The 23846-nt window shown below is 40.9% G+C and overlaps 1 protein-coding gene and 1 long non-coding RNA gene across 4 annotated transcripts in view; one reads left to right on the forward strand and one right to left on the reverse strand.

Moving 5' to 3' along the window:
- Positions 1-23846, forward strand: part of ANO6 (anoctamin 6) — a 63409-nt gene continuing 39563 nt past the window's right edge. Inside the window, exons 1-2 of one of the 2 annotated variants that reach the window (XM_015854917.3) lie at positions 1-187; positions 21964-22040. In XM_015854917.3, the coding sequence (XP_015710403.1) occupies positions 88-187; positions 21964-22040 (177 nt within the window). In that variant the 5' untranslated portion in view covers positions 1-87. The remainder of the gene's footprint in view (positions 188-21963; positions 22041-23846) is intronic. The other variant, XM_085536435.1, reaches the window with a different exon arrangement.
- Positions 6733-23846, reverse strand: part of LOC107309827 (uncharacterized) — a 58809-nt gene continuing 41695 nt past the window's right edge. Inside the window, exon 3 of one of the 2 annotated variants that reach the window (XR_014942235.1) lies at positions 6733-6823. This is a non-coding gene — a long non-coding RNA (uncharacterized LOC107309827). Of the gene's footprint in view, positions 6824-9410; positions 9550-23846 lie in introns of those variants that run through there. The other variant, XR_014942231.1, reaches the window with a different exon arrangement.

The raw sequence follows: 23846 nt of genomic DNA on the forward strand, positions 1-23846 counted from the left end.
GGGGCCGCGCCGCCGCCTGGCTCCGTGCGGGGCTCCCGGGGCAGAAGGGGAGCGCTCGGGGCGGCGGCGGGAGGGGGGTACGGAGCGATGCAGGCGGACAACCCCGACGTGCTCCTGGATCTGGAAGAGGAGGGGGAGGGGGACGAAGAGGTGGACGAAGAGGTGGACGAGGAGGATGGGGAGAGCGGTGAGTACGGGGCTCTCCATGGGGCGCGAAGGGAAAAGTTGCGGGGCGGGGGTGGGAGACTCGGTGGGGTCCGTGCTGCTCCGTCCCTCCGCACGGCATCGGCAGCCGGCAGCCTGCAGGGCGCTGACGGTGCGTACCTGTCGGCTTCTCTCCCGCGGGGGGAGGGCTCGGCAGCGGCGCTTTCTGGATGCAGAATGTCGCTTTCGCTGCCGCCCCCGGCACTCGGCATCCCCCGAGCCTGACCCCGCTGCTGGAAGCAGCTCCTGAGCAGCGCGACTCCGCTGCAGCGTCAGTGACGGGAAAAAAAGAGATAATGACTGGGGGTAAGTGGGAAAGCAAGGGAAGACGGTCATTTCGCTGAGGGATGCAGGCAATAAAATGACCGCAGAGTTTTATACTCCAAGGCCGGGTGTTAGTCTGGTCCTGACAGCAGCAGCCGAGGACAATTACTTTTGTAATTGCTGTGGGAATGAATTCTATTAAAGTAGTGCAGCAAACAGCCCCCAGAGGGGCAGGATCTCAGCAGTTCAGACCGGAGGGCTGTTTGTTTCGTGCTGACTGACCTCAGTTCAGAAGCTGTTCTCAGCTGCAGTACCCGACGTATTCTGAAGTGTTTTCTTTCCGCTCGTTGAAATAGGTCCAGCAGAGAAGGAATGCGGGCAAATGTCAGATGAGCACACAGGCGATAGATTTGTATGTAGAAATGTTATCACAAACGAAGGGCTCCTTCGTGCTGTTCTCCAAACTGTTGTGGTTATTTTTTTCTGACAAGTGCCCGATTCTGATAATGTTTGACTACTGAACCGAGTTTCTTCATTTGTACAAAGCTGTACTGACGCCAACTCTGACGCTCCTGCTGCCTCCACGTACTGATCCTCAGCAATGGCCAATGCTGTTTGCCTCAGTGATTCGATCAGCTCGGGCCAGCATTGTGCAGAGCTGGAGCCTCACCCGGGGTCTCTGGAAATCAGGGCTATGCCTGTTCAGCACTGTTTGCCTCTGCTCCAGATGCTGTGGGAGGAGTATCCTCTGCTGTATAGTAACAGTCCAAAGACAGATGTAGTTTTCCATGTGAAGTGCAGCAGAGGGATTGTTTGCCTCCACTTCTCTAGAAAGGGTGGATCAGCACCATAATGCGTGAATCAACGTGTGCCTTTTCCTTTCCATTCTTCACCCCAGAGAACAACAAAATTGTTTCCTACTCATGACTCAAGCGTGGGGTTAGTTCAGCTCCCAGAGCCAGCAAGTGTGAGCTGCTCGCTCTGCTTGCAGGATGTGGCAGTTTGGAGCAATGCAACGTGTGATAAAATCAAATACAAAAGGAGTGGGACAATTTCATCTGTTGCTATGCAAAGAAATTCCAATGCATGGCTCAGTTGCTATTCTTCCTTGCAAAATGTATGGATAATAGTCCTGAGGGTTTTATGTTAGGTATAATCAAAGGAGAGCTGGTTTATAAGGCTGAGAAGCTCACTGATCGCCCCTTAGTCTCCAGTTGTACAGTACTGCCTGCATCTTTACCAAGGAAGTCAGCCTTGCCTTGGTAGGATGCAGGACTTCTGAGTCCTTTCCAGTTCATTCATGATCAGCCCAAAGCACGCATTGCTCATCATGTGAGCATTATCAAGTCCTGGCACATAAAGGAGCTCTCTGGCTGGTGCTGAAATGCAGCTAGTTTGGACTCTGCGTGCAGATGACGAGCAGAGCACTCCTGCCAGAGCAGATGTGGGCGGGAGCCCAGAGTTGGAGCAGAACTCAAGAGCCTGAATCCGCTGCAGAGCACTGTGACCACGCTGTCTGCACATGTTGCATTGGAACCCATTGTTCAGGTACCTTTTTGTTTAGGGAAGGAAGTCTTGTCTCAAAAGTGGGCTTTTCTGACAAGCTGAAAAGCTTTTTTTTCCTCAGTGCTTAAACTTTTTGTCTTGGAGGCAGTCTGTTTTCAAGGGGAGTGCTACATTATTGACATCCACTTGTTTCTGAGATCTCCTCTTATGGGTGGGAATGGTGGGAAGGACATGGAGCTGTGGTTGCCACAGAATTAGTGTTCCCCAAGCCCATTATTTTCTGCCTAGAAACTGTCAGCCAGTTTCATAAGCTGTGAAGTTTGTCTTTCCCCGGTGCCAAACTTCATGCAATGTCTAGATGAGTTTCTTTGTGTTTGGGGATTTATAGAATAACTGAGTGTGCTTTCCAGAAAACCAACTTCTGGGACAATACCAGGGGTGTTCACTCCATCCGACCATTCTGTGCAAAATACTTTCCTCTCTGTTCTGTTACATGAGCATCTTCCTCGCTCTTTTTCATCTTTTTTTCCCCACAAATAACTCCTAGCAGTTCCTTGAACCTTGTGTGTATGACTTTTCCTGCCTTTTGAAGCTGCTACAGTACTCAAGACACGTTTTATAGCTGGCCAAGAAACCTTTTCCTGGTCACGCAGCCTGGATATGCTGCTGATGAGGATTCCAGTTCTTTATGAAACGTATTTCATGCCAATGTTCAGAACAAGATTTTATCATCTACAATAGAGATGCATAGCATTTGGCTGATCCCATTTGTGGAATTACAGCTTCAAATCATCCATAAGGAGGCATTCTTTTGCAGCCTGTTTCCTTCCAGTTTTGTACAGCTGCTGTACAATGGAAATCCCATCCTAGTGGAGGGTGTCTAACACAAATAGTGAAGAGTAGACACAGCTACTCTTTACCCCATTGCTTCCACTCACTGTTCTCTTCTCAGCTTAGTTCCTCATGGTGTAAACTGAGTTTTATCATAGATGGAATGGGATGGAAAGGACTCTTAAAGGTCATTTAGTCCAACACCCCTAAAATGAACAGGAACATCTACAGCTAGATCAGGATGCCCGGAGCCTGGCCCAGCCTGATTCTGAATGCCTCCATAGGTGGAGCATCTACCACATCTTTGGATAACATGTTCCAGTGTTTCATTACCATCACTGTAAAAAACTTCTTCCTTACATCCTATCTGAAATTCCCCTCTTTTAGTTTGAAATCATCTCTCCTTCTCCTAACATAATGGATCCTACTAATGAGTCTGTCCCCTTCTTTCTTTTATTGTTGGCTTTCTGGGCTGTGAGGGCACACTGATGCTAATGTCCAGCTTCCCATCCACCTCTACCCCCAAGTCCTTTTTGGCAGGGCTGTGCTGTATCCTTACATCCCCCAGCTTGCATTGATAGTGGGTGTTGCTGTGGCCCAGGTGCAAGACCTTGCACCTAATGAAGCTCATGAGGCTCTCCTGGGCCCCACTGCTCAAATCTGTCTAGGTCTCTCTGGATGGCATCCCCTCCCTTGAGCTTTTCAACAGCACCACACAGCTTTGTGTCATCCGTAAACTTGCTGAGGCTCACTCAATCCCATCGTTGATGTAGCTGATGAAGATATTAAATAACAGGGATTCCAGTACTGACCCCTGAGGGACACCACTTGTTACTGATTATTTGGACATTGAGCCATTGACCACCACTCTCTGGGTATGATCCCACAGCCACTTTCTCATCCACTGAACAGTCCACTAATCAAATCCACATTGCCTGCTTAGACCCTCTAAATTTTCCTACTCAGTAGTTTCATTAACTTGACCCGCTTCTCATTTCCACCTTGCAAATATTATTGATACTTCAAAATGAACATACTCCACACTAAGTAACTCCAATATTTGCCTTCCTTTTCTGAAAAGTGGTCAATTAGGTACAGAAGTGTCCTAAAGGCAACAGAAAGTCTGTTGAATTTGTCGACTGAAATAAGTGGCTTCATTGTGCAATTTACTGATTGTAATTCTCACATAGTTGGAAATCTGTGTACCCAGGAGTAGGTGCAGGAGTCAGATCTGATAACAACATGCTAAGTTTTTTGAGTAGATTCCTTTTAAAAAGAAATGGGCAGTATTCTCCCCTTCATTCTACTTACTGCTTTAAGTAGGCCTGCCCCTCTCTACCCTTTCACACTTGTCTTTCTTCTCTGTTTTGTAACCAAACTAAGAGTTACTGGGGCATCATTCAGTCTTCCACCCTCCTGAAGAAGGCAGTGGAAAGAATATGTCTGATGAGTGGAGAATCTGGGATTTCTGCTCCCCGGTTCTGTGCTCTGATTATGGCTCTACTCTGGTAGACATGTGAAGGTGAGCAACTCTGTGCACACAAGTTTGATTTCACTTTTCCCTTCTTGTACATGCGCATCCAGCAGGTGAAGAACATGAGTAAGCAGGAACCTCATCCCCATGGGGTGCAGGCTCTTGAATGTTTGATCTCAGTTGCTGTGATTCAGTATTGAGGCAGCAAAAGGATCTTCATCATGAACTGGGGCACAGTTCTACCAGATTGTAATACTGGCCACAATGTAAACTGCTTTTCATGCTTCCCTTCCCTCTCATCTATCATCTGTTACCCAATGGTTTACACTTTTAAATTTTGATGTAATGATTTTTCTACAAAACTACTGAAAAAAACACAGTAAGAGTATAAATATTTAACTACAATATAATTACTGTTTTGTACCTATTTATAATTCATAAACTCTGGAGGAGATTAAAATATTTTGAGATAAAGACAGGAAATTAGGAGTCTGATAAGATTAACATGTTCACCAGATACACTCCTTTTCAAGTTTATTCTGCCATAACAGAATTCCCAGTTGTCCATTAGAAACTTCCTGTATGTTGAGAGTATTTTTAAGAGATCCCACATTTCAGTTTTGAGTGCAGCTGATGGATAAGTCTGATGAATAAGTCTGCAGTCAGGAAGTAGGACAAACTTGCTGTCTGCCATTGCGCCAGCTTGGGCCATTCACACAACTGGGATAGTAACAGTTGTGCTTTCCTGCTCATTAAGTCATTAACTTTGCCAGATATGTATCACAGGTGATATAAGCTTTTATTCACGCAGCTGTTCATGAGCTTTTTAGAAGTAAAAACAACTTGTGCATACTTATGCTAAACACATTAGGTATTTAATTTTAATTTTTTCAAACGTTATCGTTTATGCAAAAAAAGAAAACATTATTAAACTTATTACAGCTTATTAAACTGATAAAATACACTTTTTGTGATGGGCTTGTGTTACATGGTACAGGATTGTGGTTAGCAGTTCCACAGTGCTATGGTTATTGGAAGCAACGCAATCTGATACTCATGAGGAATGTCCATGTGTCAAATGATTTGCCACTTGTGCAGTCTATCAGATTCCGTGTAGAGATCTTGAGTTTCAGGAGACCAGAGACATGAAGGGGTGATCTATCTGTGGTGTAACAGACATCATGTCAGTCTATGGGTCACACAGATAGGTGTTTTCAATGTGATTAAATGTGGATTATGAAGTTGAACTTCTATTATATGCATGGAAATTTCAACACAATTGTTATCATTTAAATAATTTCATCTTAGTATTTCTTAGTACCTGTCACTTCCTTGGAAAGGATGGCTTGCATGCTGAGGGATTAAGGTCTGCTTTGCCACGAGTCATGTGGTGAGACCCAAGGGGAACTGGTGCTAGAACTGGTGTTTTCTGCTATGGTAAGGGGGGAAAAAAAAGCCCACAAGGGTGATTTTGTCTAAGAAAAACAGCTTGTAGTGTGACAGAATATCCTCTTCTTGTCATGAGAAGAGCTTTGGAAAAGGTGCTGCAGGCATGAAACACGTACAGCCCCTGTAGGTGTACACATAGCAAGTGTTTAACAGAGAGTAACTATCAAGGTGGAGAGGCAGAAAAGAATGGGGCCATAGGTTTGGACTATTTGTAGTATTTATATTCAGAAAACAAAAGTGGGGAAGGAAATGAAATAGAATGCAAGTGCTGAGCTCTGTATCCTATTGAATAGAAAAGAAGCGCCTTCCTACTGCTGATCTATCATACGGCTTTAGTGCATGCCTCTGGCACAGTCCTCCCTAGAAATCTGAAGTATTGCTCTGCAGAATTGATGTTAATTGACTGATATTTGATTTATATTTTTAATTTGAAATTAAAAACAAAAAACAAACACCAACACTGCAATTCATGGGCTTAATATCACTTGTGACTTTTTATTGGACTTCTGATTAAAATCCAGGCCTTGCTGAGAACAAAGGTAGAGCAGTTTTGCCACTGGATGGAGTATGTTTCCATGCACTGAACAAGCTAAGATGAAAGCCCACAATGACACAGTTAACATTTTGTGTTAGAATGCGGGGTTCATTATTTTTCATCAGTCTGGAGTTGAAATTAAAGCCTTAGGATGTGACATCATAAACATGTCAAGCCAGCATACATTGGCTTGGTGTCATAGTATCCTTCCTAGCCACCTCAAATTAATAACTGCAGTGTTTGCGACCTTTTGGCCTTCTTATTCACTGGGGTACATTATTGGCAGCACAGTGGAAACTGGAGACTGCAGAGAGCTACACAGTACCCTTTAACTTCCTATTGCTCACCTATGCTGTGAGATCTCTCATCTACAGTGACTGTTAGTTTATCAGGGATGGGCTGCTGAATGGCAAGGGGCAGGGAAAGGAGAAGACTTACTTCTTCCACTAGCATCAAGCAGCCTCGTACCTGCTTTGTCAGAGCAGCTTCCTCTTCACAAGTCTTCCAGTTCCAAACCATATCAGAATAGATGGCCTATTTCCTACGCAGTGATTGACCTGCTGAAGATCATAACAGCCAGAGTCTTGTTAGTTTTGTCAGTGCAAATAGACATACTATTGAATTGTATGTTGTATGCTTGTAACATGATAAGATTCAGACCAGTACAGGCGCTGCTCACAGGAAGAACCAGGAAGACCACATGATTTTGGAAAGAGATACATTTAAACATTTTTAATTAATACAAGATTCAGACTGGAAAATTAACAAAGACATATTAAAACACAAGGCATCTGAACTTTAAGCAGTGCAGTTACAAATCTGCTGGAGCATAAACATTCTTCTTTAATTGATTTCATGCCTCATGTAGTAGAAGTTGCAGCTTAGTTACAAAGTGTTGGATAGAAGCTAAATAAGACCTGATCCCTTCAATTCAGTATTTACAATATATAACTTCCAACTAAGCCACTAATCATCAGTATTCCTTAGGCACAGCCAAAAATCAACATTTTGTGGTAGCTGCTACCACTTTTTGCTTTTCTTTTAGAGTAACCCTCCTTCCTGATTTTTGTTCGTGGATTCCCCCTGGTCCCCTTAATCTGGACAGTCAGGTCCTTCAGCATTTTTTCAGTGTGGTTTCTCACAGGTCATTAAATATTTGCACAGGAGAGTGCTCACTGTAGTCAGAAGGAACTGCTACGCAAGTGCTTTTGTGTCCAGGTGCCAACTGGGAGCTGCTGCTGCAGCAGGTTATGTGACTGAGAAGAGCAGTGTCCTGCGGGCTCATAGCTTGCGTGGGTCCTTAGCAGAAGTGAAGAAATAGAAGAACCATTCCCTGCCCACAGAGAAGCTGGGCTGTGTTGTGTCAGTGGAAGGGGCCTCCTCTAAGCACCAAAAACCAGGGTTAGTATCAGTGGTAAAAATACTGGAGCACAGCCAGGTCCTTTGCTGAAGAGTCTGGTAAAATAAGGAGTATCAAAGAGATGGAAAAAGGTAGTTCTGACTAAGGAGGAGGAAGTAAAGGCTACTCATCCACTGAGACCCGAGTACAGACTGGCCATAAATAAATAAATAAATAATTGAAAAGAAAATGTGAGACAGGAAAAACAATGTATTAATAAGAGTAAAACCTACTAATGCAACCGTTCATGTATGTATATGACAAGCAATGACGTAAAGATTGCTCCAGGTCAGTTCATCAGGAAAACAAGCTACAGCATGGGGCTAAGGTGATATAACTGTGAACTGAAATAATTCATTTGTGGCATGTTTTTAATATATATTATACATATACTAAAAATAATAATGTGTCTGTAGGTAATTTATCCAGTAGTGAAAATACTATGTTTATACAATTTATTATTTGCAAATATATATATATACATATATCTGCTGCTGTAGGTTTAGCAGTTGGAGATCATCACATTTCACAAAATAAGGATGAGTTGATGATCCAGAGGGCTCTATTGTTTCCAGAGAGTTGTATTAATTTGCACATAATGTTGCTAAATTGCTTTGATCTCTCCATCTGTATGTTTTTTCTTAAGTTGTGTAATGGAGTTTGTATAGGCATCAATGAACAGAGATCAGGTCAAACAATGCACTCTTTACCCTTGTGAGCTGTCCCATTGACAAGAGTGTGAATAGCATCATTTTTGTAAATGCTGTTCTTAGCAGAGAATGCAGAACTAGTCCCTAATGAAGGAGATATCCTTATTAAATATTTCATCGTTTCAGCATATACTGATCCATTCTAGGGAAAATGGTTAAATTCATCCACTTCATCTGTTTTAAAAGACAAGCAAGAATTTACACAATGGACAGTTTAAAAACTGATGTCAACGTTTAAGAAAATAAAAGGGCAAGCAAAGATTGGATTGCTTAAACATGCAATGTATTTAAAAATAGAAGCAAAATCAGTATGACCGAAGGAGGGAGTGAATGCTGAATTTTTACATATAAGCTTCAAAGGCAGCACGGTCCAGCCAAATGAAGCTTCATTAGACCTCTCCTTTGCTGAAGGTTTTGGATAGAAGATGGTTATTAAGCATGCAGAAACTGGTTAGAAATAAAATCGGAAGACTCCCTCAATTGCTGAAACTACAAAGTATTTCTTGATTAGGAAACCAAAGTATGCAGTTTCTTTCCAAGCTCCATTTCCACCACTGGGAGTGCTTATGGATATGAGTCTTTGCACCTACACATGCAAAGCTCAAAAATTCACATAGGTTCAGACTTTCAACTTACTATTTTCACAGTCAAAGTCATTAAAAGTATCTTTTGGGCACCCTCGTAGTGTATAACAGCTGACTGTAAGAAAAAAATTAAAGCAAACATTCTGACAAACTCATTACTGAAATTCAATTATATCTCTTTTTAGGCATGTAAATTTGAGAGCGAGAGGTATAATTTTATAAACATACCTCAAACTTCAAATGTCACATAAAGCAAATCATTGGTCCACAGGCACTGAACTCTAACCAAACAGCCATTTGCAATTACAGTTTGGTTAATCATCGCCGTTCCTCCTGAGGAGATCCCACAGCTGCCTGGAGGCTTCACATTCCTGATGAGCACCATGGGATCAGCTCTGCTGCTAAAAACAGCTGTATTTGTAGCTCAGGGCATCTCCTGTAGAACACGCTGAAGGCAACATGCACTGCTTTTCCATGTCACTGTGCAGTTGCTTTGATAGGAAGCTTGAGATTGATCTTGGCAAGCTTGTTGGATGGCAGAAGTGTCTTGTCTTCTTTATGTTTCCTGCCTAAGGACAACTGGTTTGGTTGCTCTGGGATTAACAAAAAGAAAAAAGAAAGTATTCACATTATTTCAGGCAATGAAGAAAAAGCCTTCAGCTGACGAAGGTATGCTGGCAGAAATGCTGGTGTGTTTGTGGAAGAATGTACTTCAGCTCTGGAGCAGGTGAAAAACAGCTTATAATACGGTTGACCAGAGGGTTAATTATATGGTTACTGCTGAAGTACCAAACCACAATCCTTCAGCAGATCAGCATTCAGGAATATACAGGTTTCTTAGACTAGGTCCTGGGCATGCATGTGGTCTAGAGAGGGGCAGGCAGCATGCTCACGTCAAAATGGTGAATAGCTTTCACTTCTTGCTTTTATCCTTTGTACTTCTTAAAATTGATCTATTTTGTGTTTACCTATTTAATCCTATCAGGAACAACTGAAGGAACTGGAGGAACTGGGACTGTTTAGCCTGGGGAGATGTTATTGCTCTCTTCCAATATCTGAAAGGTGCTTACAGCGAGAGTAGGGTTGGTCTCTTCTCACTGGTGACAGGACGAGGGGAAATGGCCTCAAGTTGTGCCACAGTAAATTTAGGTTGGACATTAGGAAACACTGTTTTACAGAAAGGGTAGTTAAGCACTGGAATAGGCTCCCCAGGGAGGTGGTTGAGTCACCATCCCTGGATGTGTTTAAGAGCCATTTGGATGTGGTGCTCAGAGATATGATTTAGCAGAGGGTTGTTAGAGTTCGGGTACTATGGTTAGACTGAGGTTGGACTTGATGATCTTTGAGGTCTTTTCCAATCTGAGTGATTCAGTGATTCTATGATTCTACGATTGCTTTGGCATGAATACCAATGTTTTTGTTTAACTTAGCTGAGTTAAGTTAGATCTCACAAATAGCCAATCTGAAATTTCTCGGGGAAAGAAAACACAGGTGATCACTGATATGGTCTTTCATGGTGTTTGGAGCCAAGCAGTGCTACTGATAGCTGTTTCATTGCCAAAATTTCCCTTGCTTGGTCCATGGAAGGAATCCTGATTTTTACAGGGTTACCTGAAGTTTGCTCACACAGCAGCAAGAAGTTCTGGAGGAGTGGGCTGCTGTTATGCCTGCATGTCCGCCTGTTTAGAGACCTGCTGCATGGCTGTTACACAGCATGAGAAAAACACTTTTGAGTTAAGTGGCATTGTGAACATCCATAAAATTATTTAAGTATGTAAGTGCCGCAGGCTCAGGCCCCAGAGACTGTGCACTGCTGTGCAGAGTGGTGGGGGTTTGGTGGGGGCTCGGTTTTGTTTTCTGTTTTTCCACACATATTCATGATAGAAGGATAAATATTTGTCTAAACAACGGTACTCCGTGTTTTAGTTGTGGTCACTGGATCTGGGAGTGCTCGTTTCCTCTGAATGGATGATAATTTAGTTAAACGTTTTAGGGATAAATGTTTATCCTTCAACATAGGACCGAATGTGTCCATCAGAGGTGTTTCCATATCTGTCATTGTGTGTCACTGAACAAACCTAGTGACCCTTCTGCTCAATTAGATTTTCTTGAGCAACTTTCTGCATACAGAAATAAACTCCAGAGAAATCCTTTTTCCTTTCAGGAAGTCTCACAGTTCCCTTTCATCCCCTGCACTATTCTTTTTCACCTCTATCTTCTGGCAGCTTAGCACCGGTGATTCTCTTGGCTTTGGAGTGCCAAGTGCAACTCCAAAGGAGCAGATCTCGCAGAACAGATATGTCACTCAGCCATAGGTCAGAAGTGACAGGAGATGCTCCCAGCATCCAGCCTGCAAAGCGCCAGCCTGCAGCAAACAGACAGGAGAGTTAATTTATTGGATCCTAATTTGCTGTCAGTTTCTAGAGATCTTCTTCCTGATATCAGACCGCAATTCATTGAATTTCTGGAATGGAGAAGTTTATTTTCCTTCAGCCAGAATTTGAAGTTGACACAAGAGATAGGAGATGCAATCCTCTGGCTTGTGTTATAGGGGTCAGGATGGATGACCTCACTGCTGCCTCACTGCCTGTTTGTCTATGAGCTGCATTCTTGCACTTCAAAAGTTCATTCGCATTTCTCTTCATACAGAAAGTAGAATCTGCAGTAAATCCACTGTGGTTTCTTCTTAAAACAATACTTATCATAGCCAGTATAGAGGGATTATGACCATCCTCTTCACAGCCCACCACACTCGCTTTAAGCCTGTTGGTACGTTGCGATACATAGCCAACCTAAGTGTAAATGAAAGGTAACTCTGTAGGACGATGCTTTGTTTTTAATTTATTTTATTTTTTTCATCCTCTCACCTCCACAGTTCTAAATAAGTGGATTAAAGTCTTTGTAGAACTGCATTTGTTGTCTGGATCTCTCAGCACTGGTTGTAGGTTCATGAAAGTCTCTAATGCCATATAGAAAGAGCAAGCCCAATGGTTCCTAGACCATGCGCTCTGTAGACACCAAAGTAAATTGTCTTTCCATGCTCTGCAAAGAAAAGGCTTCATCCCCTCCCTCCCCCTCATTGTTAAAAAAAATATATTTTAAAAGATTTTGTGAAATTACACAGTGGTACAGGTGAGCCTGGGGGGAAAGGAAAGCATTTCTCTTTGGCATTTTACTCCTTCTTAGCTTTACTTCTTGGCTTTGTTACTGCTGAATGGCATGTAAGATTCAAAGCCACTCATTTTTCATCACTGTCATTAGTGTATAGTGTGACTTCTTTCTGCTTCCTCCTGAGATAAGTTATCAAAATACGTACTTTCCATGTTTTTATGCTACCTGCCAATCTAAAGGAAATTTGAGCTTTTAAATTCATCTGCTTTCATTCCTGATGAGTTCTAAAATTGAATTTAATCACTGGCTGGTCTTCTGGGAAGGTGCAACAGTTGTTAGAAAAAGTATACAAAAAGCACTTTACATCACATAATATCACATGCTTACTTTGGTTTGGTCTAAAGCTGCCTCCACTGTTCCAGCTCTGAAAGACCTTTTCAGGAAGGTCCATGCTGAAATCTGATATATGACACTACCCAGGAAATGATTTACTATATGTATTTATTATATGTGTCAATGTAAAATCTCTGCAGCTACCTGAAGGGTAAAGGGAAGGGTGAGGTGGGAGTCAACCCCTTCTCCATGTAACTAGTGATAGGACTAGAGGGAATGGCCTCAAGTTGTGCCAAGGGAGATTCAGGTTGGACATTAGGAAATATTACTTCTCCAAGACAGAAGCTGGAACAAGCTGCCCAGTGAGGTGGTGGAGTCACCATCCCTGTAAGTGTTCAAGAAGTGTTCAGATGTTGTACAGAGGGACGTGGTTTAGTGGGAAATATTGGTAATAGGTGAATGGTTGGAGTGGATGACCTTAGAGGTCTGTTCCAACCTTTGTGATTCTATGGTCCTTATAATGTGTATATACTCCATACATGAATAACATCACTGCACACCAAGCCCTCAAAAAGTGCTCGCCAAGCATTGGGAAGCATTGATGATCCTTTCCTATGGCATCTGCTTCAGAGGGTGTAGCAGTAGGTAATACATGTGAGAACATTGCTGTGCCACCTTATGAACTGGGGAGGAATCAAAAGTTACTTGTCCTCACTCTTCCTATTGCCAACAAGTGTAAGAATCAGTTGCAGGTTTAACAGATACAACTACATGAGTTAAAAAGCCACATTTAAAACAGAACGATACTGCTGCTCTCTGATATGTCTTCTGGGAGTTTGACTATCTCAGCTGCCACACTTTGTGCTTTGGCACAAAGGATGGCTGTTTTGACCCAGAGACCCTCTGGCCAGTCTTGTGGACAGGAGACTGGGCTAGATACCTTTAGGTGGATCAGTAAGTACCTTCTTGTGTTCCTTTGTACTCTTGATACCCTTTTGTTGCACATACACATTGTTTCTTAAAAAGCACTGGCCTTGCGCAAAGCTGGTGGACAGCCTTATAGCCAAAATGCCACACAAGAATGCGAACAGGCTCAGGATAAGACCTGCAGCTGAACACCCACCAGCAAGTAGCAAATTACCTTTTTATGTAGCAAACGCCGATCAGGTTCACAAGCAGTCCCAATAAGGGCTGATGATGTTACCAGTCTTTCAAGGTTATGTGACCATCAGGCATCCTTCCTGTTAACGCCTCTTTTCTCAGTAATTTATAAACCTCGGTGTCTTGGAAGCTGCAGCTGTTCAGCACAGAGCTGTCAGCACTTGCCTGGCTGTAGTTGGTGGGCATCACACACAGAATTGTCATCAGAATCCAGAGTTTTGTATCGATAGTGACTGCAATAAGCTACAACACACAGTTTTGTTTTTCCATTATGGCACTGAATTCACATTAATTACATTATTCTGAACTGACTTTTAAAACTCAATAAATTTGATAGATGAGTTGCTAAGGAAAAGAGTCCATCGTTATTATGATTACTTTTCTTACAGTACACTTTGAAATTACTCATCAGCAGTGCAGAGTGCTCCTACATGAGGACCACTAATCAAATTGTCTGATTAGGTGAAATTCTAGTCATTCAGCAGTTTCCTCGTGCCAATTTGCAATAATAATTTTTCCATCACTTCTGCTCAAGGAATCTCTCAACTGCTTCAGATATAATTTCATTTCTAAACTGACTGTGTAATTAAATAATACAGTATAGCCAGCAGTAATCTTTCCTCAAATTTAAATGTAAATGTTACCAGTTAACAACAGGAGCCATAGAATAATTGGCTGTGGCTAATTATGTATTATGTTGAAAAAATGTTAACATTATGGTTGTGAACTCAAGCACTTACAACTTGGGCAATGTCAGAATGAACGTTGCCCAGGCAACTTCCATTTTCCATCCATTTGCTTGCATGTGTGTTACACTTTTTAATTGCACAATCATGCTGGTTTTTTTTCTTCTTAAGTCCACTGCCTCATTCAGTAAACTAGTAATAAGCAAAGATTTCTTTTTATCTTCCTCATTAGGAGCATGCCTCTGAGCCTTGTTTAATTCAGATTATTCCAGCCTTACATAGGATTCATTTTTATTCATCTCTTCCTCTGTGTTTCTATGATGCTCTGTCTGTATCTGAGCACTATATCCAAAAGGGGTGTGTGTGTGAGTGTCAAGTTGCCTAACTTCCCATTGAGACAGGGCTGGAGTTTAACAACCCAGACTCCTGTGATAAGAATGCAGGCTACTTAAGTGATAAGAACCAAGGAATGCTAAGCATTTTTTAACTGGATCTGTGAAGGAGTTATTGGACTGAAATGCTTGTACCATCATCAGGCTTCTCTGAAACACATGTGTGCAGGTCCACAAGAAAAGAATTCATTCTCAAGCACTTCTGTACAACCTAATAGCATCATCATTCTGTGTCTTAGTTGTTCAATGGCTGTGTGTGTGTTTTTTCATATGAAGCTGCCAATCACTTGTTAAATCATTGATTTTTATGAAGTAGCATTTCCCAGGGTTGCTGTTACAAGTATTCCTGCTCCATACCTCTCTGATGTACTTAGGCACAAATGCTCAGCTCTCCTGTAAAGGTGCTGAACTTTGTAAAGGTGCTGAGGTGTTGTAGAAGCCAGGCCAGTTAGCTTGAACATTTTGCTGAGAAAAGCTAGGCAAACCCCAGCTTAAGTAGCTTGCTCCACATGCTTAAGCCAGGACGTAGGATGCATGCAGATTCTTTGTCAATCTGATGATATTTCTGCCTTCCAACTGTCTCTATACCCCAACCAACTTCTGAAAAAAGGTATATGGTTTAGTGCACAGTTGGTTTTTTAATTTGCTGTTAAATAACTTTTTCCTTATCTTTTAGATAATTACTGTTTACTCACAATATTCATTAAGATATGTTTTGTCGGCAAGTAGAGTTAATAAACCACAGAGAAAAGCAACATTGAAACATGCTAATTCATTGTCCCAAATATGCTGTGTACATTAAAAAAAAAAAAAAAAGTGCATCTGCAAAACATGTTGCATTTGAAGTAGTTTATTAAGCAAGAGAAATATTAATGGTGGTTAATTAAATTGAAGGATTAATTAATGAAATTGATTGATTGATTCTGCTGAGAGCCACATGCTGCATTCTGTAATGTGATTAATGCATCAGGCATGAAACCTGCCATTGCACTTGGACACTCTTGAATCTCTCTCCAGGAATTTATCTGGAGCTTTACATGCCAGCACCTACTGTAAACCTCTCCTAATGCTCTTTGCATTATTAGAATTAGTAGATCTCATTGTCCACCAACTGGATTCCATTCTCATTTTCAGCCTTAAAGAGGTTATTCCAAGTAAAGAAAAAGCACTCTCAGAACTTAATGAATGCAACTGAAAACCAGAAATGTCTGTAAGGTGGAGCTGGTGTGCTCTGTGACCTGGGTGATCCCTTGTGCGCTGTGTTCCTAATGGAGCTGAGGTCGTCGTTTTTCTTAACCCTAGAGACTGGAAGAGTCTGCAGTACTGACAACTAGAGTCACAGTGTTCGCACTGTTATTAAGAAAATAAGGAAATAAAGCTTGTGTGTATGGGTGTCTTGGTATATGACAGCATGACATAGCAGGAATCCAGCATGAAATGGGTTCATTTGACAGTCAGCACTGCAGCAGCTTCCTACCCAATTCCCTATATCATTAAAACAAAGCAGCTGCTAACTGGGAAAAAAAAAAAAAAAAAAAAAAAAAAAAAGGAATAATTTATTGCATCATTTTAATATACTTGAGTTAGTTAATAGAAGAAAGAAATGGAGAAGAAAAGATGATCCAAGCCCATGTTCCAACCTGAGAGTAATTCCTGAAAAGATTATCACTCTGCAGCTGTCTGACCATTACTTTATACCATGACAATATTAGCTGTGTGACATCTACATCCAGTACACAGGGAATGTATAGCAAATGTTTAAAATTATAGCAGGCGAGGTGTATTTGCACGTTCTACAAGCACAAAGAATTTCTTTTCCTATACTGATAGATGACAGCCAAAATAATTCTCATGGACAGACATTTCAGCTGAAAGTGGATGAATGGAAATTGCTTAGCCTCAAACAAATACTCTTATGAGCAACGCTCCAGCACTGATTTACAGTCAGCTGCTGTCTGCTGTACAGGTGACAGAGGAACGCTCCAAGCATCTGCTTTCTGAACTGAAGCTGGGGCCCATCCTGGTCTCATGGAAATAAAGTAGGATATTTTTTGTCACAGATTTGGGGCAAGTGACCCACTTTTGGTGGAATCTTTTTGTTCCTTTGAGCTCTGGACACACAAGAGCTGTTTTAACATTACTGAGCCCTTAAACATTCCAACTATGTGCCTGCTAAATGTTTAGGTATTGCTATCAGCGGAATCATTTCCACAGAGTCCAATATTTGGTTCTGTAAGTGCTTGCTAATTACACAGATTTTTAGTGAGATACCTCAGCTATGTGCTAGCAGTTTCAGGAAGTGGGCTGTTCCATTCGCAGTTCTCTTCCTATTATATTAGCTGGGGAACATGCTCTCTGTTTAGGGCTAGTCATGGAAGAGTATTTGTTTTTGAAAGTTATACCACATGTTCCTAATGCTTTGTTTGCACAGCTGTAAGAAAAGATAATTTAATGGGAAGAATAGTCTCTCAAACAAGAAAGAACTGTCTTCCAAGATGGCCATTTCACTTCCTTTGTAGCACAATAGTGTGGGTGTAGGTTCATATTGGACATGCTTGTGTGTCAGAAATTAAAATCAATGTTTTTCTTATTATGCAGCATAGAAAAGGTTTGACATTGACAACACCTGCAGATCTGCTCTGTGTGACTGCACAAAAATGTAATTTAGTGACAGCTTGAAAAGCCATTTTGGTGTTACTTATTGTCATAAGTTTTCTGTAGGCAACCGTAGGAGGAGAACAAGAATTTCACATTGAAGGCAGCTGTGTAGATCTCTTATCATCTCTAAACAATAGGATGTATAGTTTGTAATAAAAATTATTCAGTTGTACTTTAAAAACATATATTTGTCTGAAGTGAAGAACAAGAGTTTAGTAGCATGTTTTCTTCAAATAAGGCCTATGGGTATGAAGTAGAGCTGATTTAAACATATTCCAGTGAATTATCTGAAGTTTAAAGAATAGATACTACTGATTGCAAGCCAGGAGTGGGATGAAATGAAACCATTTTAATAGGTGATGACAGCTCTGCCCTTGTGTGTGAGGGGGAAAGGCAGCATTCCAGAGAACAGCCCATCTGCAGCAGTCACTTGAACCCAGGTACAGCTCTGACTGTCAACCAGATCCTGGCAGTAAGGTCTCCTCTTGGCAAGGAGTATCATTCAAAGATCAGATCTACATTTTGGAAGGATAACCTAGGAAATTATTTTCTTTATTATTTCTGTTTACCCAGCTAAGCTGTGAGATGAAGGAAATGAGATTAGCATATTATCCTTGCTAAGGAGGGCTTGATGGTTGGGAGATTTTTTGTTTGAAGTTGTCTGGGTGATCAAACTGTATGCATGGGTTGGCATTAAGGATTAAGACCATCAAGAATAGCTGTTTAAAACTGATTCCTTCCAGAGCAATTTCGTTTGTGCAATGGTTTTACTTCACATAAAAATTCAGCAAGTATTTCATATGGCTTCAATATTTTACACTCATCTGCAAAAACAATTTATGCAGGTTGTGATCAGTTCTGAGAGGCTTTTTTTTTTAATAACAGCTATTAGATTAATTTATATGGGGAGAGATATAAAATCTGATATAAATTGAGAGGAGGGAAGGCAGGTTTGTCTACTATGAATAGCACATTTCAGACCTTGTTTTGTCCATAGCTTAGGAGCTCATAGTCGTGTCACAGAATACCTTCACTTTCTGAGTAAATGTTAACATGTGGAAAAGCAAAATCTTTCTTCACTGGGGAAAATCTTTGGTAGTGGTGTCAATTTTCCTCTTCCTGATCTTCCAGGACATTTAAAACAGCATGGCATAAATTTGTCTCTCCTTTTTCTTCCCTTTGTCCCCTCAAAAGCTAAGGCAGGAGCTTCTACTTCAGCATAATCATTTTATAGTGTCAGGACCAAGAGACAGAGAGCTGGATGTTCTCCTGAAGAAAGCTGACATCCACATCAAGTCCCTTGAAGGGTGGTGGCTTCACTTCAGTCCCCACTTGGGAGTCAGGGACTACTCTGACAGTTTGGCAGCCTTAGGCATGTTTGGTAATGTCCTTGCTTACAAAGCTAAGCCCAGTGGTCTTTATCAAACACCATCTTATCCAATATCTTTGAGGTTTTCTTGTCATTTCTGTTTTGCATTTCTATTTTTGTTTGTTGGTTTTTTTTTTTCTGACATCTTTCTTTTCTCTCTGGATATTGTTTTTCCCCCCATTTTCAGGCCTCATAGTTTAAAATTCCATAAAGCCATTTCACCCCCATTGCCTGTACCTTGCATTGCTCCTATTAGTTCACTATTCAGACTCTAAGGAAAGTTTTAATTCTTCTTTACATTTATTTCAAAGGGAGAGCAGCTTCCATGCCTATCTGTGTGCCATAGAGTCTCACTTGTGCCAGAGCAATGGGTGGAAATTACTAGTAGTAATGTTTGTGAAAGCTTTGGAAATTACATCATTAAACAGGAAGGTCACTGAACTTCCTGAACAATTCACAGTCAAAATCAATTAACTAATTAACTAGACTTTTTACTCTGCCTCTCAAAGAATTTTAGGATCTTTATTCAATCCAGTCACAAATGTTGGCTAACTGTGTTTTACATGACTACGTGTTAAAAATTCATAAGCATCTGCACTTGATGTGCTCTGACCCAAACATTAACAGAAGTGACAATGTTTCTGATGAAGAAAAGATCAGCAGAAATACTATTTTAATATAAAGTCTCAACAGAACAGTCTTTGTTGACCATGACCACGAGAACACTATGGGGTCTGGAAAGGACCTAAAAAGCTGATCCAGGCCATCCTCCTAAGATGTGTGCCAGATTCAACTTGGCTTAGATTGTTCCAGCATATTTAATTAATCTGTGATGAAAAATCTGATATTATAGACCTCGCATGACCTCATCAGCTTCCCCAGGCAGTCTGTTCCTCTATTCTCACAGCTAGAAAGTCCCGGACTTTCTTTGTGCAATTGTTTTTCATGTCCTCTATTCTTCAAACTGATTCTATTATAAGAGGGAAGGTTGAAGAAATATATGAAGTTATTTTGGTGGTAGAAAAAAAACACTTTGTTTGGTTGAGGCCCTTTCTGGCAAAGCCGAGTTTTTGCAGCTACCACTTCAGTCTGAGAGACTGGAATCATCTCTTCCAGCCAAAAGCACAAGTGTCCAAATTGGCATAGCTGTCTCAGCAAAACACCATTAGAAAATATCTGACCTAAGCACATGCTCATGTAATGTCAAGGCGCTACATTCTTTGCTCCACACAGACATTAACATGCATTTAATTTCAGAGAAGTTCTGGGTTAATGTCCCAGAACAAGTGAGAGTGGCAGATTCCTTTTGCTTGACTCCTTTGATTGTACCAATGCCCGAGGAATTTACTGGATGATATTTCAAGTAAATATGTGTTCATATGATAAATATTGGAAAAATGATAAAGTGTGCATGACATTGCTGGCCACAGGCAATGAGGCAGAAGTAAATTGTACTCACATATAAATTTCTCAAGAGGATATTCCTGGCCAGGCCCAGATCCATCAGTATTTAGGAGATCTGGAGTTATTCTTCCTACTGTGAATGCCATGTTTCCTTCTCTTCAGCTCTGGCTGAAGGGATTCTTAGACAGCATTTTTGAAGGATGTGTGGTTACACACCATGAAGATGTCAGCAATAAGGCTTTTCACTGCACAATTCTTGTCACTGTAGTTCAGTGGCTGCCATAAATCTTCACGTCTGGATATACTGGTGTACACATCTGTTTGCCTTGTGTAATAACACAAAGGGTTTCAGAACACATGCTTGTGTTTCAAAACAGCATGCTTATCTTACTCCTTCACCATGCCCGTTATGTATGAGAAGAAGCATCCCTCTTTGTGGGTTTTCTGAAGCACTTTGTATCTGGATATCTTCATGTCAGAAAACCAGTACCCAAGGAAAATACGGTGATGCTCTTTACACTGACATCAGGGGTACATATTTGTCTTTCTCACATTAGACTAAGTTGAACTCATTAAACTGTGGTAATGTCCATGTTCTCCTACTACAGTCTTAGCATGTATACTACACTACTCCACATTTTCCTGTTCTCTTTTTTAAAGCTGGGAAACATTTATAAAGATGTTAATGCTTTTAAGAGCTCCTGGTCATTGGATAGTCAACTGGGCCAGCCTTGAGGTTGTGATTCAGATGATTCTGAAGATATGTTGATGGAAAAAAACATGGATCTCTTCCCTAGAGTATACATTATCACCACAGTAGAGATCTGGAAACTGACAGTTCAACATCTGGAACAATATCCCTACCACACTCCAGGAAACTGTATTTAAACCACATTTAGCCACTTAGAAACCATGAGAGAGTTCTGTTGACTTGTAGAGCTCAACAACAGCGATCTTGCAATGCTCTATTTTTAAGTGTTTTGACATATCTTCAGATGGTTTAAGTGAGCATCGTCAATGAAAAAAAGCTTTTTAAAAATGCTAGAGAATTTGGATACTTATCAATGAAGTTTTTAAGCCAAAACCAAAAAGAAATTCAGGCATATCAGTTTTGTTGGTCCTAACACTGTAACTAATGAGCATTTAGTTATCCTTCTAAATGTACTGTAGATTTGATTTTTTTTTTTTTTAGAGTATTTTTTATTTACTTATGTTTTAGAGTTTTGAGCTGTTCTTGATAAGTGGAGGTTAACCTTTCCAGGCAATACTGTCATCATGGTACCATTTACATCCAGCACCTCTGTGTAGGGCAGAATTTGCTAAAATACTTCACTATATTAGGGCAGAAAGCAGCCTTCTCCATCACCCTCTTTATCTTCAGCTTCAGGATGTGAGCTGACTTCTTAAGACACCCCCAAAACACTTAAACTAAAATAAAAATATTGTAGACATTCTCATAATTCATTTCTGAGAGCTATTTGTGTATGAATTTGTGGGTTATTGACAGGGTTATCTAGTGGCCAGCTTTCACGGTGTGCTTGATAATGGTATCACAAAGTACCATACTTCACAGGATCATTTCTACATTTTACTGTATTTTCAAGAAGGCAAATTAGTTTGCATGTTTTTTTGTTTGTTTGTTTTTTGGTTTTTTTTTCCTACTAACAGTTGTTACTGGGGAAACAGGTGAGAATTCATCAGGGCATCAGTACACAGTGAACCCGCAGGTGTGATATTAGGTTATGTGAAAATCATTCCTGTTATTTAGTAAATGTCACGGCATCACTACCTGTATTATACCCATTCCAGGATTTCAGAAGAGGAGGAAGAATTGATAATACACAAAATGCTAAAGTATTTCATTTTTTGTTTCTTTGTTCTGATTATTTTCAGTCTTGGAATTGAACCAAGTGATTATTCCCACTTACGGAACTGTGCCAGATCAGCAAAACCTTCATACTCCAGAATGGGTGGGTACTTCTTTACTTTAACTATAACTACCAATCACTTTCCTCTTGTGTAGGTCTTCAACAACAGATTCCAACAGAATAGCATGCCATTGCATTTGCAGCACTGACTTCATTTGTGTGACTATGCTATATCTCTGTTTCCCTAAAGATACCTGAAGTCTTTGGCTCAGGTGTAAGAGTGCAGGTTGAGACAGTCACTAATCACAACTGAAAGTGACTAAATCAGTTACACATATATATTCACTATAAACTAGTAGACACACACGCACTTCCTTTCTGTATATGGTTTTGTGTCTGCATGTACAGGATTTCTGTGTGCTTGTACAAGGATAAATACATGCATACACCCTACGTATAAACACACCTACCCTGTAAATTCAGACACACCCAGATATTAGCTGGCCAGTGTGAGTTCAGGGTTTTTATCAGAGAAAGTTGGAAAGCAGCAGAGACTGAGCTGTCAAAAAAAGGAGAAAGAACTGGAGGTCACTCTTCCCTTTAACCAAAGTTCAATTTCCCCAACAAATCTAAGGTTTTCTACAGTTATCAGGCTTCTGGCCCCAGCTGAAGATCTCCTGCTTCAGTTCCCATTTATCTTTAAGGTCTTGCCTACTGACCCTAACAAGCTCTACCAATTAATTTTGAGCACCTAAAAGCTGGTCATGGTTTTCACATCCATTCAAGAAATTGCAGTAATGATGCCATAAAGTAACGACATCTAGAGCTGGTTCTCAGTCAGCTTTTCCACAGTGTCCACTCCATGTTAGAACATCCAGGGTACTTTCAGTGGCCAAAATGGTTGAATAAAATTCAGTTCTACCTAGCCTGCCCATGAAGTAGATATGCACTGCTTCACACAGGTGTAGCTAGAAATGGAAACTAAATAAGAAGCCTAGCCTTAAGGTATTGCGTAGAAGGAAGTGCTCTACCAATTGTCTAAATTTAGATTATGCTGTCTAGCTGGGTGTGCTTTGAGAAACTGATTCAGCAAGGTTGTACATGTGGCAGAAAATTGCAGGAAAAGTATTAGAGGTCTTATGCAGAGAAACTGAATGTAGTCCCAAGTGACTGGATTTTAACTTGTTTGTACTATAGAGCTTCTGTGCAAGACTTATGAGATTGTATACATCCAGCTTTTTGTCTATTTGCAGTGTCAAAGGGGAGTGCCTACGTCCTGTTTGCATTAGCACAATGTAGTTATATATGGGCCCTAGGGTATTGCTCTCCTAAGAGAGAGCCTTTGCCAAGCACTCCAGAAAACCCAGTGTCTTAGACTAGAATTCCAGATTTGGGAGCCAGGCAACAGTTTTGACTAAGATTCCTCAGTGATCCATGTAATCACTGTTGAATTCAGATTATAATTTAACTGTTGCTTTCTCTCCAGGGAGATCTTGTGAAATTTAATTTCTTTACATTTGTATGAGTAGAATATTGAGATTATACAAGGAGAATGCCATAGAAATAGAAGGAAATCCTCATTGTAGGTGTTCAGACTACTTAACAAAATGGGCATTGAATAAAGAAGACAAAAAATGTTGTAATATATGGCTGTGCAACCAAACCATGCATCATGCACAGCATATAAGGACAACAGAGTTACATAGACAGCCTTCATCCAAGCACTTCCCAGCTCTTGGATGTTTTGCTAGTCATCCTTAGCTGCTCCATCAGTGGATAGCTTGAATTTGGATTTGATAGTAAACACAGTTCTGAGATTCAGCATCTGCAGAGGAAATTCTTTGCCATTAACTGGCTTCCAGTTGTGTTAATGCTGTTCCTCAGACATGATTTCTGCAGCAGAAAGGC

The sequence above is a fragment of the Coturnix japonica genome, chromosome 1 (genome assembly GCF_054131305.1).
Source record: "Coturnix japonica strain WE chromosome 1, WE-NBRP24, whole genome shotgun sequence".
Lineage (NCBI taxonomy): Eukaryota > Metazoa > Chordata > Aves > Galliformes > Phasianidae > Coturnix > Coturnix japonica.